This window comes from Cnephaeus nilssonii (assembly GCF_951640355.1).
Source record: "Cnephaeus nilssonii genome assembly, chromosome: 4".
Lineage (NCBI taxonomy): Eukaryota > Metazoa > Chordata > Mammalia > Chiroptera > Vespertilionidae > Cnephaeus > Cnephaeus nilssonii.
Genome location: NC_137075.1, coordinates 9074497 through 9093746, shown reverse-complemented (window position 1 = coordinate 9093746; position 19250 = coordinate 9074497). Strand labels below are relative to the sequence as shown.

General features: G+C 41.6%; 1 protein-coding gene across 4 annotated transcripts in view; it reads right to left on the bottom strand.

Moving 5' to 3' along the window:
* The window catches only part of NRP1 (neuropilin 1), a 176388-nt gene that overhangs the window by 110088 nt on the left and 47050 nt on the right, over positions 1–19250 (bottom strand). For all 4 annotated transcript variants that reach the window (XM_079767850.1, XM_079767847.1, XM_079767849.1 and 1 more), the window contains exon 3: positions 1184–1365. In XM_079767850.1, the coding sequence (XP_079623976.1) occupies positions 1184–1365 (182 nt within the window). The remainder of the gene's footprint in view (positions 1–1183; positions 1366–19250) is intronic.

Here is a 19250-nt window from a genome sequence, read left to right as displayed (position 1 = left end):
CAAACAGCTTTCAACACAAGAAAATATGTACATATGTAATCATCTGTACATACTGATGTCATATTCATACTAAAGAGTTTCCAAGTATGTACTTAAATAAATGTCTGAAGTAAGTTCTCTTCATCTATCCACATTTCTATGGGGCAGTGTAGATTTCTTTGAAATTTTAAGAAGTTGTATCAATGTTCCCAGAAACTCCTAATGACTCCTTTTCACTATTCTCAGTTGTTGCTGACCCAGAAGACCTTAGGCATTTGCCATTGGTATGGCTAGATTTGTTCTATTTTAAAAAGTTCTTTTGCCTATATTCTAGGACAATATATTCAAATCTTGAGCCTCTGTCTCTAAATAGGTCCACCACACATTAATGTCAAGGGAATAATTAAATATAATAAATATAAGTGAAGTATGAATTTAATGCATCAAAGGATTCTATAGGCTGTTGGAAAAAAACAGTGATATGTAGATAAAGCTATATTGTTTATAAATTCACTGATACGTGTCTTTAATTCTTCAGGCTGGGAGACCTGATTTATCAGATTCTATCTCATCTCAATATATACCATTGTAATAGAAGATTAGTAAGTAATTATATTGGAGGGGCGACTGACATGCAATCCCTAAGGGGAATGCCATTGAAAGTGTTACAGCTTTATTTTTTCCAAGAGGTCTTTCCCCAACAATCCCCCCATTAATAGAAATCCCCCAATAGCTTTAGACACTCTACAGATAGCAGACTGCTTTGCTTTTCCTGGGAACCACCAGGTTTAAATTTTAGAATAAAATAAAGGGAACAGGATATACATGACTTTACTAGTAAGACAATAGGACTGCATTTTTAATGGGGGGAAAATTAAACTTCAACAGCAGATAAAACTTACATTTTAAGAAGAAATGACCTTAAAAGAGTTTAATGGAGTATACGCCTTATAAATGGTGGCTAACACATTAGAATCATGCAATTTTGATTTCTGAAGCATTTTTTAAAATTTTTAAATATCCTTCCTCCATATAGGGGATACTTTTCCTTTGTTGAAATTATTTCTAACATTTCTGTAATGAGAATACATGATTTTTTTCAAAAGGATAATAGCATTTACTCCTTGTCTTTCACTTTGTCTTTCATGAATCAAACAATGTTAATAAGCATTTAATTGTATTTGTTTTACTCTAGGTTACTCACCTCTCTTGAAAATTTCATAACGTATGGAAAATCCTGCACCATGTGTCTCATAGTCCGAGACAAACTTGATGAAAAGAAATGGCCCTGAAGACACTATCGGAGAAGGGGCAATCTTTCCGCAGAACTTTCCCCACAAACGTCCATTTTCATTTTCTCCATCAATGACTTCCACATAGTCATACCTGACACAGAAACATGGAAGGAACCATTAGCTTAGCAAGAAATACCCTTTTAATTTCAAAAATTTAGAAACCAGCATAGTCAGTCAGGGAAAAAAGTCCTATCTGCATTCACCACTGTATTACAGGGAGGGGAGAATCTAGCAAAATGAAATAATTAAAATGGACTACATGAGGTCTGTATACCTCATTTGGCAATAGAGAACTATTAAAAATAATGGTGTCCATTATACTTGCAGACAATGTAGTCAAAGTAACTGATTAACAAGAAAAAGAGAAATCTCATGAGCACTATTCTTTTTTATTAAATTGTGTTCCTTTGTCTCTGGTGGTGTGGTATCAATACATAATGCTATGCATTCTTTTCAAACTATGCAGTTCTTTTATGAATTCAAAATGTCTCCTTAGCTGGAGCTTTCCGTGAACAATACTTTCTGTGAGCGACCCTCTAAACATATGGCCATAGAATAATAAACAGATTCTTTACTGTTTAACCCAATTCCACCAAATGCCAGACTTCTTAGGAAAACTCTGGTTCAAACACAGATCATCTTCTTCCAAAACTACACTTGAATTGCAGAATGTAATTTCTCCAAAGAAAAAATGTTTATTTAAAAATAGCAAGTAACTTTGTTTATACCCATAAGCCTGAATATTTAAAAGAATATTGTTGTTTAAAAAGGAAACATAACACATTTGGAAATACCAAAATGATGTGATGTTTAAAAATTCAGGCTTAATGATACACTAAGGAGACAAATGATAAAGGAAGTGGCAATAAAATATTATACTCTAAATATTGCACTAAGATAACAGATATACTTGGACATTCTTTCTCTCTAAAAGGTCTGAAAAACTATCTCCAATAAACAATAGTCCCCAGGGAAACAGAAGATTTTCATTTGTTTGGAATTTTATATTTCTTAGTGTCTTGCTCTTTCCTTTCTTATTATTTACCAAGTCACCTAGGAAAGAGATAATCTGATTTGTCTTCCTTTTTTTTTTTCTTCAAGAACTGACATGAAAACATTACAATCCTTTCATTTCAAACATTTATGTCTGTGTTTAACTTGGTTCAAAAGTCTTGGGATATATTAATTTCAGTAATGGCTAAAATATGGCAGTAGCATAAATTGTATTTGGAAATTTAAAAGAGATCAAAGTGGGGGAAATCTTCATGATGTCCAATGCCATCTTTAACATCCCTTTCAAACTGTCTAGGACACATTACTTATGTTTATATAAAGTCCCAGGAGACAACTGCAAAGATAACATCACTAGTTACAGAGGACAGTTGAATGCTCTCTAAATTAAAAATGACACTACTCATCAGTTATAGTTGTGTGCCAGTTTTGTGTTTGCTGAGGAGAAAATCAAGCTGACATTGATGGAACTAAACATTAGCATGTGAATTATTGCATTAACTGCATTTCCTCTACTGCATCCCATGTATCCAGTAGCCATTACTGGCCTGCCAGCATCACTGTGCCTCTGCAAAACTAGGAAAATACCCAGAGGAATTGTTCCTTTCTCAATACTTTGGGAGATGCTGTGCATTTTAAAAGAAGATGTAAAAGGGGAAGTAAAAGTGGAGAACGAGGAGGAGGATGAAGAAAGCATTATGTTCAAAATCCTAACTAGCTTTATACGGTCAATGGGGGTAAGGGTGAGGGCACAGCTGGAAAGAATGGCAACTCTGCATTCACTGAAACCTCACAAGTTGGCATTTATGTAGCAATTCCTTTTATCTCCTCTGCTTCATTGACTAGGCAGGTCTGCATGTTTTGCCCACACTTGTGTATAATTGAACTGTGATTGGAACTGTTGATTGTGTTTGTCCTGGTGACTGTGCATCCAGCTCTGCAATATAGGCTTTTTACTTGAATCCTGACATGATGTGAATACTAAGTGGCTAAATCCTAGTGCATTTTGCCTTCCAGGCACAAATAAGAAAGGTGGGTCAGGCTCTTGGCAGAACTAAGGGGCCTTTCTGTGAGAACACCTTTCTGCCAGGTGTGAGAGGGCTTGCTAGCACCGTGCTAGGGAATTGAACAGGGAAAGAAGCTAGCGCTTTAATTGACATATATATCTTCTAACAGGAAATAGGAGGCTCTCCTCTTGGCAACAGTAAAAGCTATTTTTAAAAGGGAGAGAGGGACTACAAACTCTTCCCAGCAAGAGACGTCATTATTAAATGCCAATTTTAGGAAATTGAATTATTCATGGATACAATAGTTACATGTATAAACTGGACCGGTGCTCTCATTTTAGCACTTCCTTTCAATGTACCATCCAACAGGGCTCCTAAGAGCCGTATCACAAATAGCAGTTTATGTAACTATTCAGGAGGGTGTATTCGCACAAGTTGTAAAGGGTAGTGTTGCCAAAGAAGTTAGGAAAGCAGCTTGCCTCTCCCTCTGGAGTTGATACCAGTTCTATTCCCTAAGTTTCTTGCTGACAAACGTGGTGCCAGGAATGTGGCTAGCGTGCCAAGATCCCTCTGAGAGACTAAATGTGTCACCACAGCAACGCACCAAGTCTTCCCTGGCCTGAGGCCCATAATCCTGAGTTTGCAAATTTTACTCCTGCACCGAGGCCCGTCCCATCCCTCCTCCCCCCCACCTCCGTCCCCCAATCCCCCAGCACACCACTCTATTACTGCTGTCCCTTGGCAACCACTGCGTTTCTTGGAATGTCAAGCTCCCCCTTCGCAAAGGCAGAGACCTTTTTCACAAAGGTGAAAATGGAGACACTTTTCGGCCCTCCTTAGGAACTGATATGCTCCAGCAGTTGGAGTGGGAAGTGGAAACTATGTCTTGGGCATGTAATTTCTAAAAGCTAGAGGAAGGCTTGGAAAATTGACTTGTCTCTTCCTTTGGAGCTCTGAAGAAGAATGCTCTAGGTGGCAAGGAAGTCGGGTCTGTCTCAAGTGCACTGCCCTTCTGCGCCGGCCCTCCCTGCTCTCAGTGTAAGCATGACCCCAGCTAGAAAAGCCCTTCGGCAAACCTCATCCTCCCCATTTACTGGAATGTAAACATCATGTGGATTTTTAAAACATTCAGAGGCTCCTCTCCTCCTTTAGCCATCCTTCCATTTCTTTTCTTAAGCCTTCTACCTTAAAGCTTTTCCTTTCTGCACTAATAATGGTAAAGCAGCCTATATTTACCAGGAAGTAATGAAAAGATCTCTCAACCCTTTTACAATGAATAACCCTGTTACAATGAATTAAGCGCCACTTTTCCATGTTCTCTGTCTTGAGGTGTGGAACGCTGGTGGCTTATCTCTGAAGTATCCCTAGCTTTAGAATGGAAGCTCCCGAAGCTACAGGCCTTTCTGCTTACATATCCCCCCACCCTCACCTTCCTTGAGGGTGATGAAAACACTGCATCCTAAGAGTAACCATGAGTTAGGTTTCCCATAGGAATTATAAAGGAATAAAGATTTCCTTCTAAGAATTCTTGAAAGGATTATCCAGAGATTATGTTTTCTTTTGGAAAGTTTGAATATGGTATTCGGAAAATGGCCTGGTAGAGGGAAAAGTGATGGAAAATGAGAAATGTATTCAGTCACCAAAGAGTGGTTTCTGAGGCTCTCTAGGTAGGCAGTGCTGAACATACAAACATCACGCTTTACTGAAGTGGGAGTTTCTCTTCTGGGTGTCAGTGACCCCCGAACTCTCCACAGTGAAGCCTGTTAACAGGAAGAAAGCTTGTGCTCTGCAAGGTGTTGTCTGTGCAGTGTGCCACTGTACCGGGCCCCTCACAGCTTCTGAGGGGCCTCGGATTATTAGGAAGGGGGATTTTAGGCAGTGGTGTCTTTTTAATCTCCTTCCAAGAGACTCTATCCCCACGTGCATATATACATTAATAATGGAGAAATTATGATGTCCCTGACATCATAAACCAGAGTGAGAAATAATCTTGGCTAACATAATCTTCACCTGCAAAAATGTGTTTCTTTGGATGTTTGGTTTATTCTGCACAGGCATTAATAGCTATCCCGATTGAACCATCTGTAAGGATTACTATGCTGCTGTCCAAGAATCACCTTACATATTCCCCAGAGAAGAACAGGTTTTCTCTCAGACCTTTAGAAAAAGGATTTAGAAAGAAAATCACGACGACGGAGCTAGGAGGAGCCAATTTGTTTACATCTGTGTTTTAGAGTGATTTTATATCGGATTCACCCCTAACAGTTCTGTTTTGCTTGTGTTTTAAGCAAGATATATGAAAAGACTTACAAAGTTCATAGCCTCTTGTTCAGCAAAAGCATTTTTTAGAAATATATTCTAAGGAAAACATTCTAAGGAATAATGTCAAATATTTATGCAAAAAACTATTGCTTGATGCTTTATTTAATAATGGGGGAAATAGAAATAAGGCAAACAGGAAGGAGACAAAGAAAATTTATGTAAATTCAAATCATGGAATATTATTCAGCCATTGAAAAGCATGCTCAATAAAAAATGTTTTATAACAGGAAAAATGCATATGCTATAAGTGAAAAATCAGAACATAAAATGCTATGTGCAGTACATTCTCAACTCATTCACATGTAGAGAAAGAACTGAAAGGGAAAAGGCTCAGCTGTTAGAAAGTGCTAATAAGCTTTTAATAATATCAGGGTAATGAAATTATGTTCATCAGATATTTCTGAGTTTTTCAAAATTTTTATAATGGACAAGTGCTCCTTTCTAATCAGATAAACGTTATTTTGAAAAGCATTAACTACCTATATATAAAGTAGAAAATCAGCACCTATAGCCTAGCTAATAATTTTATATTTCTTGGTCAGAAAACACTATCTTTTATGATGTTTTATTTGGAAGTAAATAAAAGGCTTTGCCTTTTTTTTTTCTGAGCAACTGAATCAATGAGACTGTGTAATTTTTTTAAGTACTAGAAAGTTAAAATAAATCAGATTTGATCTCATATTTTCTGAAATGCTGGCAATAATACTTGCCATTTGTTCAGTAATTTTCATGTTACAAAGTGCTCTCAGCTGTATTATCTGACAGTCTTTACAGCAAGCATGTCAAACTCAAAGTCTAACATGGGCCAAATAAACAAGTTTTAAAGTTTATGTGGGCTGCAAAAAAACAAAAGCTTCAATTTTCATAGAAACATAGATTTATTTCGATAGAGACATGCTGAATACAAAGGGCTGAAATAAATGAGTAATCGTTAACATAAAATAATAGAACATTTTAATAAAAATTAGTATTTTTTCTTGAACAGTAATTGACCAGACACTGAATAACTGCACAAATTAATAAGCGTAATGCAAATAAACCTATTTTTCTTGTTCTCCAAAAGTGAAATATGTCCTGTTGGGCACACCAAACAAGTCAGTCCAAGACTAATGATGTGGCAATCGGCTGCTAAAATATTCGCTGCTAGTATTAGTGGAGAGAAATGGTACGCCTGCACGTAAGGCTTGTAAGGGAAATGAATGCAACACGATTATAGTAATCAGTCATTAGCAAACATTGTAGTTCATTATTAACAATTATGTATAACAGGATATTGTAAAAATTAACTTATAACATTTTTATTAAAACGTTTCTTATATACCTTTATGTTGGCTGGGCCGCAAAAATATTTGTTGTGGGCCACCTGTGGCCCGTGGGCCGCAAGTTTGACATGTTTGCTTTACAGGGATCCAGGAAGGAAGTTATCAAGTGGTACCAGCCCAAAAGCCCAGACCTGGGGAAGCACTGGGTCAGAGACACACATGCAGGAAATAACTTGCATCCTTTCAACATTGCCTACTTTAGGCAAATTTGATTCCAATATTTGTTCTTGTTACTCCCTTCATACATATTTTTGGCAGATGAGGAATGGGTATGGCCTTACTATTTTATAACTATTCATTAACAACTCCTAATTAATTTTCAAACTGGTCATTGTTGCTAGAAAATGGCATATCAACTAACATTTCATTCATTTTTCTTAACAGTGTGCTTACAGCTATGTAAACAAACTTCTTAGGTGTGCAAAGGTATACTTGCATGTGTGTAAGAGAGAAAGAGGGAGAGAGCTACAGAGAGAGACAGAGAGGGTGCTCTTGACCTTCAGGGAATCATGTGAGTTGAAAGTTTCAATGGAATTGATGCTGGCCATTGAATGGGCTTTCTCCCAAAGCTATACCGGTCCTCCTGGCCCAGCTGGCTGTTCAGAGACCACACGACAAGAACCCAACCCCAGACTGTGCCAAAGAGGTGGAACATGGAGGTGCTGGAGTAGCGCTATATGGTAGGTGTTTTGTTTTCTTCCTAGTGCCAGCACCCTGGGCATGAACACAGATAGCTCCATCCACTATCCAGGATACATGGGTGGAAAGGGCAGGTCCCTCTGACCACAACACGGGAGAGCACTAGCCTGGTGCATGCCCTTAGCATGAAGTTGGCAGCATCAGAGATTCAGAGTCGGGAGAGGGCCTGAGCTTGCACCAGAGAATCCCTCCACTTTTTCAGAGGAACAGAGAGCGGGGCTATCACCTGGCTCTTATCCTCCCAGCTCCTAGCCTCTGATCAAATGTCAATTTCTATGAAAGCCATTCTAAATCTATATACAATTTTTAAATTTCTCATATTAACAGAATATTGCTTTGCTTATTATACTGTCATACCCTCCTTTAAAGTGTGTTTCTAAGTTTATAAAGTGATTTTTCTTTATTAGAATATAAAATATTTCCCCTAAATATATATTTTTTCAATATGTATATGTGTGTATATATATATTTTGTTCTTTCTATATGCACTCTGTGTATTAGAAGCAGGAGTGTAGGGTATTACTCTTTGAGCTTGGGCTCATTTTCACTTATGACACTTTCTAAAATTCAGTTTTTCTTACTTCTAATAAACCTTTTGATACACCCCTAGCTTCTAATCCACAGTATGACTACATCTATACTTGTTATATGTTTATGCATATTTTTACCATGTGCTCTGACATTGTTAGGGCCCATTTTTTCAGCTGGGGTAGCTACCTATGACATATTGATAACCCCATTCATTTCAGCAGGGGAGTAACATTTTAGTAGCATTTCCATTTCCCCACCATTGAGTTCCTGCACTGATCTTATCTCTAAAACTCAGGTTTCACCTATGAGTAGACTGAGGATCCAAGGTTTTCACTGTCTGCTTAGCTTCAAAATGAGCACAGGTTGCAGAATGCACAGATGACCACCTGGCTGGTTGGGCACAGGCCACAGAGCTGGGGAGAGCATAGTGCTAAAAAGACCAGGCAGCTTTGCTCAGTGGCTGCTGGATGGATTTAAGCCAAATCATCTCTCCTGCAACTGACCCCACTGATTGTAAATGGGATGCCAAATCCGTACCTCTCTTGGGACAAAAAAACTGAAAAAAATTTTGCAAACACTTCTGTCTTTTGTCATTGTAAACCACAAAGGCCCACACAGCATTAATCTTGTGCTTGTCCACAAGCTTCCAGGTAATTTTCCTCCAGTAAATTGAAACACCTTATAGTCCAACTAACATCTTCCCCATAATGTTACTCCTCTAATTAAGCTTAGTAAAGATTTCTGTATGTACCATTTTTAGATAGCACAGTCTCAAATAATCAGAATACAGTAAAATGACATATTAAAATGTTCATATTTAAGCTTTTGTAATGCTGAATTACAATAATAAGGGCAATGAAAATGAATGTCCACAATTTTTTTGCAGCTATAGAAAAGTGATGATTAATAGGTTAGATAATAACACAATAATATGTATAAGAGATCACAGCCCCAAGAAAAAACGTATTAGAAAAACAAAGAAAGAAAATAAAAGAAAAAATGTTTTACTGGGGTAAAATTAAAAGAGATATTAAATGGCTTTAATTGGAGTAATGCGAAGGGATAATAATTTATTGTGTGGAAGATTATGAGAGCTGCAATGGGTCATAGTTGGTCAAGACCAACTCAGAAGGGGAGAAACTGAGATAATAAACATCAAGCGTGTACTAGACATTTAGTTTCTTATTGCTGTGTAACAAATTATGATAAATCTAAGAGCTTAAAACAATACACATTTATTAGCTCACTCGGGGTCCAGTGCACGAATTCGTGCACCTTGAAAGGAACGGTGGGCCGCGAGGCTGTGGTGGGCACAGGGACGGGTCTCAGCCCATCCGCTGCGTTCCTGCCAGGCCCCTCCCACTGCAGCCCCAGTCCCTGTCTGCCAGCAGCCCGGGTCCCCCCGCCACTGTTCCCATGCACTGATGGCGAGGAGCAATTGGGGCCAGCGCCAGCAGCAGGTATGAGTAGGGCTGGCGCCATCAACAGATATGAGCAGCAGCTGCTACCCCAACGCCCCTCAGGAGCAGGAGGAGGTGAAGAAGCCCTCAGGGGTAATCAGGGCCAGCAGCCGCTGCTCACACCCGCTGATGGCGCTGAGTGATTGGGACTGGCACCAGGCGCCAGCAGTGGGTGTGAGCGGTGGCTCTGGCACCAGCTGCAGTGCGAGTGGGGCTGGCGCTGGCAGTGGGTGCGAGACGCAGCTCCAGTGCTGGCAGTGGGTGTGAGCGGGGCCGTGGCCAGCAGCAGGTGCAAGAGGCCGCTGCCAGCCCCGATCACCCCTCAGGAGTAGGGGGAGGTAGAGAAGCCCTGAGGGGCGATTGGGGCCAGCAGCCACCACTTGCACCCTATGATGATGCCCAGTGATTGAGGCCGGCGCCAGGTGCTGGCAGTGGGTGCGAGTGCTGGGTGGGACTATGGTGCCTGGGAGCAAAGAATTTTCAGTAACCACCAGAGGCTTGCCCTGATGATAGTGACTGGTGCCCTGCTTTGGTCTGGCGTCCCCGCTAACCTGCTCCACCATCCCGCCATGCCGACACCCACCATGTTCCACGCTCTGCAGCCTACTGCCGATGCCCACCATGTTCCGCGCACGCCCCCTGGTGGTTAGCACACATCATAGCGACCAGTTGTTCGGTTGTTTGGTTGTTCCACCATTCGGTCTATTTGCATATTAGCTTTTTATTATATAGGATGGTTATAAATGAAGTCTGGCATGGCATGGCATGGCTGAGATTTTCTGCTCAGGGTATCCTAAGACTGAAGTCAAGGTATCAACAGGGCTCTCTTACAATGAATTCTTCTCATGTTTTATAACTCTTTAAGAAAAGCTCAGTTCCTTTTAAGGGTTCACCTAATTAGGTCAGGCTCACCCAGGGCAATGTTTCTTTTTTGAGGTCAACTGACTTGGCAACTTAATTCTGCAAAATCCCAACCAAGATTAATGGTTGATTGAATAACTGGGAGAAGGTGTGTGTACACCAAGGACCAAGGATCTTGGGGGCACTTCTCTGGATTCTGCCCACCACACAGATGAAGCTCTGGTAGAACACATGAAGCTTCGAAGCTGCAATAGAAACCAAAGGCAGGCGAGACCATCCACTTATATCATCTGATAGAGCAAAGACTAGTAGGATCCAGGGTAAAACTAAGGACAGGATTGGGTATGCAAAGCAATGGTTGAAATTATTTCAATGTTCTCATGTCATATTGGTTGTTGGTTTAGGAGCCCTGAGCTACAGGCAGTGCTTGCAGTGAAAGGGAAGGCAGGGTTCTGGAGTGAGCCACACTCTCCTGATTGAAGCAAAACAGAAATGTCAAGATTGTCCTACACATATGTCTTGAGACAAAAAAGTAGTAGTAGCTTAATTCAAAATTAATATATAAAAGAATTCAAGACATGGTGTAAAATAATGGTCAAATGTATAATTTTATTAGAAAATGTTTGGAGTTTGAATTTTTCATTTCTGAGGAATCTGACTCCATAATTAAGATTTATTGGCATGGGAGATTAAAAAATGCTTCAGAGGGGAAATATTTCTATGATTTAACTCAGATTATGAAATCCAAAGCGTCATTTTAAATTGAAAGAAAGAATGCCTCCCTTAAAAAAATAAGCTCCAGAAGTGATGGAGTCTTCCAGTGTCAAACTTGCAAAGTTCAGTATTTATAGAAAAATTCACATGCCTTTAATTACAATAACTTCAGTCCCTAAGCAAAACTGTGCCATCTGGAAGATATTAACATCATTTACAACTTGTTTGCCTCCCTATTTCATAGAAAATTTTACTTCTTGCCAGCTTTCCACTGTTCTCAGGGAAAAAAAAATAATTACCTTTCTGAATTGTCTTAAGATGGGTTTATATAGCAAGTAAAGACATCAAGAAGTGACAGTGGGAACATTTTAGACACATTTACTTTCTTATTTGCTTTAAATCCTTATATCTTTATTTTAAGGTGCTTTTCCTTATACAGTATATTGTCTTCTCTCTGCTCCTCTCTTCTCAGCCTTCCAAAGAGAAATATATATATATATATATATGTATATTTAATGAACCGAGTCTCTTTTAACATGATCCTGTGGAGAAAGAGAGCTGGGGCAGGAAGTACTGGGTCCTCAGGAGCCACTCCTGTACCTTTGATCAAGAAGTGTCACCATCTTTGGCCTCCCATAAAGTGTCAAAGAGGACAGTAAGGCAAAGAGTTCACACCTGCCTGACCAGGCAAATTAGCCAAAATGGGACAACTGTGATCTGAGTCCTCACACTCTGCCACTGATCAGTGCCTTGGGTAGGTCTCTAACTAACCTCTGTGAGCCTTAGTTGCTCACTTGTAAAATGGACAAGATAATTAACTTATTGCCGAAACCGGTTTGGCTCAGTGGATAGAGCGTCGGTCTGCGGACTGAAAGGTCCCAGGTTCAATTCCGGTCAAGGGCATGTACATTGGTTGCGGGCACATCCCCGGTGGGGGGTGTGCAGGAGGCAGCTGGTCGATGTATCTCTCTCATCGATGTTTCTAGCTCTCTATCCCTCTCCCTTTCTCTCTGTGAAAAAATCAATAAAATATATTTAAAAAAAAAAAAGATAATTAACTTATAGATGACAGGAGCATTAGATGAAATAATTATGCAATGTTGAGGGGGCTTGAGGTCTCTTTCCAAGTGAGATTGGAATGCAGAAGGAAAGAAACAATTACATAGAAAGCTGAATGGAGCAGTTGTGTTTGACAAAATGTATACAACTCAGTTCAAAGCAGACTGCAGTTCAGGTAATGCAGGACATTTAGCTATTGTTATCTCTCAGGGGTATTGATCAGTCAGAACATGACTAACTCAGAATATGACTATAATCAGATATTCTGAAAAATACTAGTTGCAATGACAGTACTGCCAACAAAACTCAGTCAATTAAAACCATTGTCCATAATGGAGTTAAAGAAGTCAATTTATATGTACCATGATATGTGTGTGTGTGTTTAATCACTAAATCCATTAAGTATTTTCATTGATGGCACAACTGATTTAATGATCTGCAGTTGGATTAATGCTATGAGCATGCAGTGCTGAATTTGCTCAGAAAGGCCCCTTAATTGGTATGGTGGGAGTACCAGGGTGCAACGTCCAGCTCTGGAAAGGCAGTGACTCTGGCTTACACTATCCTGAAATCTTGATCCTCAAGTTGTCTTTTTAATCTTTGAAAAGGAAATAAAGCAATAATTTTGTTTTAGACTATGGGATCTAATATGTTAATTTTAAGATTAAAAAAAAGTCCTTCTAATTTATTACTAACTAGAGGCCCGGTGCACAAAATTTGTGCACAGGAGGGGGAGTGTCCTTCAGCCCAGCCTGCACCCTATCCAATCTTGGACCCCTCGGGGGATGTCCAACTGCGGGATTGGGCCTAAACTGGCAGTTGGACATCCCTCTCACAATCTGGGACTGCTGGCTCCTAACCGCTTGCCTGCCTGCCTGATCACCCCTAACTGCCTCTGCCTGCATGCCTGATCACGCCTAACTGCCACTGCCTGCCAGCCTGATCGCCCCCTAACTGCTCCCCTGCCAGCCTGATCGCCCCCAACTGCCCTCCCCTGCCTGCCTGATCACCCCTAACCACCTCTGCCTGCTGGCCTGATTGCCCCCTAATTGCTCTCCCCTGCCAGCCTGATCACGCCCCTAACTGCTTGCTCCCCTGTCCCAGCCTGATCTTGCTTCCAACTGTTTGCTCCCCCACTGGCCTGATCTTTCCCCTAACTGCTTGCTCCTCTGCACCAGTCTGATCTCACCCCTAACTGCTTGCTCCCCTGTGCCGGCCTGATCTCGCTCACCCCTAAATGATCACCCCTAACCACCTCTGCCTTAGCCCCTGCCACCGTGGCTTTCTCCAGAAGGAAGTCAGACATCTGGAAGATATCTGGTTGACCCAGTCTAATTAGCATATTACCCTTTTATTAGTATAGATTATTCAGTGGGGATCTAGGTAGTGGGCTAATCAGAGCTGCAGGATTTGGCAAATATTTCTTTCTTTCTTTTTTCTGTGCAGTAATTACAGTAGAGCTTTTCCAGCATCAGGTAGGTAAGATGGTTCCTTCTGGAGTGGAGAAGAAGTCTCTTACACTGAAATGACCACTTTTTTTTTTTTTTTTCCGGAAAAAGTGGAAAGCAAGAAATCCTAAAAAAAAAAGGGTCCAGTGATACAGATTAGGTGTCTCTTCTTTTAGTGACATCAGTAGAGAAAGAAAGGGTGAGCTGAATTTTAGCATTGGGCAGTAGGTACTGACCCAAGTCGAAATTGCACTCTTCTGTGCAGTTTACTTAAGGACATACCACTAAATTAACCAAAGCCAAGAAACATTAATCTTTTAGGTACAAGCCTAATGCATTTATGATACTAGATTAAAATGCACATGAGAAAAATTGATCATGTCATAGAGATATTTTGTTTTCTTTAATCACTAATATTTATAGAAAGCAACAAACTATTTGCTACAAGTCATCTTTACAGTCTGATGCATTCATGCTTAGAATAGTCTTTTTAATTGCTTAAAACTTTTCTATATCAAAAGGCAAGTATATTAGCTGCAGATGACTGGGCTACTAGTAGTTTTATTAACCTGGCACCCAAAGTCAATCTGTAACACAGGGAATAATTTATATAATGAGAAATATATCTGTGGACACAAAATAACTGCAAATATCAACTAGGGGCTTTTCTATTTTACAACATGCAAAATGGTTATAAAAAACAACATATTCAGAGAATCATTGGTTATTGGCCTAAACTTTAGTTGACATGATTTTTTTTTTCTTATATAGAACAAGACTTTAACTACCTCTGTATTAGAAACAAGCTCATGGAGAGAAGAGGGGGATTCATGAACTAGGTGGCCACATGATTTATTCAGACCTTAAAGAGTAATTGTGTGTTTAGAAAAAAGGAGAGTAGTGACCATAAATATTGGCAGTAGCCTAAGAGCAGGAGCACCATCTTGCTAAGTTTAACTACCTGACCACATAAGGGGTCACCTTGCCAAAATGGCTCTGTGGTTGGAAATTGGATTTAACTCAATCAGGCAATCATATAACCCCAACCCTACCATCTAAAGTACTTCCCAACTCCAAGACATTGTTATGGGAAGTTTAACAGAAAGGAAGAGGAAATATGGTCAAGATAGATAAAATGAAATGTAGCATAAGGGAGCATTTCCAAATGCACTCTTCTCTAAGCAGAACGCAAGCTAGAGAAAGGTACAAAAAGTTCCCCTTGATAATACTAAAGTTTCAGCTGTAATAACAAGACAGTTAGGCAAAAGGAGGAAAAAGGTTATGCTATACCTTCATTACTTTAATTATTCCATAAGGAGAGACCATTTTCCCCCACTAAAATCCAGAATTTATAAAATGATTTAACATTTCATTACATTTAAACAATCTAATTTCCTTGAATGCTCTTAATGTAGAGAGTAAAGTTTATTGCACTTTATTAATAAAAGTTTATTTAGAGAATTGATAGTGTAAAGGCACAGAGAAAGATAGGAACAAAGCAGTTGTTCAGAATTTTAGTTCTTGAATTATTAGAGGGTGAATAAATGCTTACTTACAAATGCACAATAAAACAAGCCCTTTGAGAATCCTTTTGGGGGAAACATTTAAAATATTGCAGGTCCTTGAAATTGTTGTATTACTTTTAAAGTACTCCATATTTCAGGTATTTAATTAATTCTGATTGCTTTTTCCTCTAGTAATGGCACATTACCTAGATGATATTATTATTTTTTCATCACTTTCCAATCTGTTGTGTTTAATCCTTTTTTTTTTTTTTTTTTAAGTAGGAAGCAGAAATGGGAGAGACTGGTCCTAAAATGTGTTCCCCAGAAATGCTTCAAGAGAAAATATGTTTTCTTCCCTCTGCCCCCAACTCATTGGGGAATGCTTGAGATAATGTTCCATTATAAATATTCACAATTTATGTCAGTATATTACAGGCTCTGAGAAGTTCCAAGGGTATGAAACCTTGATTTAACTTGGTTTAACCCAACATATATCAATCTCATTGATCATAGACCCATCCTATCTAATAAAGAGGGAATATGCAAATTGACCATCACACCATCACAAAGATGGTGGCACCCAGTCCCCTCAGCCTCGCCGAAGTCCCCAGTCCTTTTGGTGTATGGGACGATGCTCCAACCAACTGAGCAACCCCGCCAGGGCTATCCCCCAGTCCTTTCAACCCTGCCAGGGGAGGGGGGGCGGCAGGCGCATGGTGCAGCTGTACCCACCCTCAGCCCCCAAGCCATCCAGGGCCAACCTGAGGTGCAGGCAAGCCTCGGATGTCGGCTGCCCAGACGCCCGGGCTGGCCCGAGGCGCAGGCAAGCCTCAGATGGCGGCTTCCCAGCCACCCAGGGCCACCCAAGGCTCAGGTAACCAGGGCTGACCAAGGCTTGTGCTGCCAGCAGTGGCAGCAGCAGAGGTGTGATGGGGACGTCACCTTCCCCTGATTGCCGGGTCGCCTCCCGCCCCTGAGGGTTCCCAGGCTGTGAGAGGGGGCAGGCCAGGCTGAGAGACACCCTGCTCCAGTGCATGAATTTTCATGCACCGGGCCTCTAATCTATAATAATAAAAGCATAATATGCAAATTGACTGAACGACCAAACAGCATAATGACTGTCCGGATGACCTTCTGGATGACCATGCTATGACATACACTAGCACCAGGCCAGCCAAGGCAGGTGTGATGTGATTGGTTGGAGGGCCTCGCCATCACCCCACAATCGCCCCAAAGAGGGAGGTCCAGGCTACCTGGCCGGTGGCACTGCAGCAGATAGACAATGCTGCCCTCTGCATGGCAATCAATCATGGAGCCCTGGCTGGGTGGGGCCTCCCTGAGCTGGGTGATCGATAGCAGAGCCCCGCGATCAAGTGCCCCAAACAGGGAGGCCCAGGCTACCTCGCCAGCAGTGCTTCAGTGGATAGGTGGGGCCTCCCGGCTGGTGGCACTGCAATGGGTGGGCAGGGCCTCCCTCTGCAGGGCAATCGATCTGGGGGCCCCATGATCAATTGCCCCACCAAGGGAGGCCCAGGTCACTGGCCAACAATGCTATGATGGGTGTGTGCGGCTGGCAAGCAATCGCCCTGCAGAGGGAGGCCCAGGCCAGCCAAGCAATCACACCCTATGCCTGTCGCCCGCAGAGGGAGGTGACTGGTGGCGGGGGGTGGGGGGCAGCGCTGCACAGATGGCAAGCAGTGGCAGTGGTGGGGGGCGGGGCCAGCTGCTGGCAGCCCGGGGAAGGAAAGCCCTGATAGGCCCTGATCACCAGCCAGGCCTAGGGACCCTGCCTGAAGGGTCCCGAATTGTGAGAGGGTGCAGGCCAGGCTGAAGGAGAACTCCCCATGCATGAATTTTGTGCACTGGGCTTCTAGTCCTATGTAATAAAACCCTAATATGAAAATCAACCAAACAGAGGAATGACCGGTCACTATGATGCACACTGACCACCAGAGGGCAGACACTCAATGCAGGAGCTGCCTCCTTGTGGTCAGCGCGCTCCTATAGCGGGAGCGCAGCTCAGCCAGAAGCTGAGCTTCCAGCGGCACTGGCGGGAGCCTCTCCCACCTCTGTGGCAGCGTTAAGGACCCCTCAGGGGATGTCTGCCTGCCAGGTTAGGCCTGGTCCCGCTTAAGCCAGCAGGCGGACATCCCCTGAGGGGTCCCGGACTGCAAGTGGGCACAGGCCGGGCTGAGGGACACCCCCCCACACACACAGTGCACAAATGTCGTGCACCAGGCCTCTGGTTTATTATATAATACCTGTGGAACTAGTGTTCATCACAAAGTATTTCTTATGTGCTATTTTGTAAAGTCACATTATTTATATTAGTCACAGTTCAGAAATAATAAAAATATTCCAGGAGGGACAACTTTGTAAATGATGACACAAATTTGAGATGAAGATACATTGGGCAACCTTCTAGTCTGCCTTAATAAATGCTAGGAATTTAATTTTAATCAGAGATTGGTAAGGCTGTTTTAGTAACTGTCTTGGGCTAAGAAAGTAGGATGCTACTACCTAAGCCTGTGCCCACACTTGGTCAAAGAGGCTCAACCTAAGTTAACAAATGCATTTGGCACGGATAATTCTAGTTTGTCTCTCTGAGAGCAGGAATCAGAAATGCTCTGGATTTACTAGCTAGTTAACGTAAAGGTGGTCACCATGAATAGAACTGGCAAAGTTTTACAGTGGGGAAAGAAAGATCTAAGGGAAAAGAGACGATATTGCATTTTATAAATGATGAAGACCAAAGCCCAGAACACTTAAGGGACTGTAACAATATTTCAAATCTAGTTAGTAGAAGAGCTAGAACTTTCCACTGCATTATGATGAAAAACAAACTGTTCATTATATCTTGTTTTTTGGGTGATAAAGAAAAGGGTCTTTATAATCATCATTTAACTTCTAACTTAAAATTCCTACCAAGGGATTGCTGCGCCTTGCTCAGAAACCTATAGGAAAAAGAAAGGGACCACACAGGGAGCTCATCCCATCTCTGACTCCTTAGGGACTATCTCCTCACCCTTGCTTTGTCCTGTACTTGTTCTCTCAACAAATATTCTCCATTATTTAATACTAGAAGCCTGTTTGCACGAAGATTCGTGCAATAGACCTTCATTCACCTGGCTGCCTGCACCAGTTTTCTGCCGGCACCGGGGACCCAGGCCTTGGCTGTGGCCACCACCTTCTGCCTTTTGCCTTCTTTCAGGGTTGGGGCTTGGCCTTGGGTGGCAGCCTTGGGCTCTGCTGCACCCCAGCGTCCCTGCTAAGGATCGCAGGAGCTGACCCTCGGTGGTTGCCTGCTATCCGTGCAGGCTCCCCGCTGGTGCCCAAGGCCCGGAAAGCCTCCGCCCGAGGCTTTCCCGGCCTTGGGCTCCACCGCACCCCAAAGTCCCTGCGACGGTTTCTTGGTGGGCGTGGCTTGTGGGTGTAGTGAAGGTACGGTCAATTTGCATATTACTCTATTATTAGGTAGGGTAGTTTCCATTCATTGATCCTAAGAACACATCTATTTTTTTTTTATTTTACTTTTTATTGAATTTATTGGGATGACATTGGTTAATAAAATTTTATAGGTTTCAGGTGTACAATTCTATAATAGATCATCTCTATGTTGTATTGTATGTTCACCATCCCAAGTTAAGTCTCCTTCCATCTCTATTTATCCCCTCTTTTACCCTTCCACTGCCCTTTTCCTTCTGGTAATCACCATATTATTGTCTAGGTCTATGAGTTGTGTTTTTTTGTTTAATTTCTTCACCTTTTTCACCCAGCCCTGCAACATGCCTTCCCTCTGACAGCTATCAGTCTGTTCTTTGTATTTATGAGTCTGTTTCTACTTTGTTTGTTAGTTTATATTCATAGATTCCACATATGAGTTAAATTATATGGTATTTGTCTTTCTCTGACTGACTTATTTCACTTAGCATAGTGCTCTCCAGGTCCATCCATGCTGTCGCAAAAGATAAGAATGCCTTCTTTTTATGACAGAGTAGTATTCCATTGTGTAAATGTACCAAAGCTTTTTTATCCAC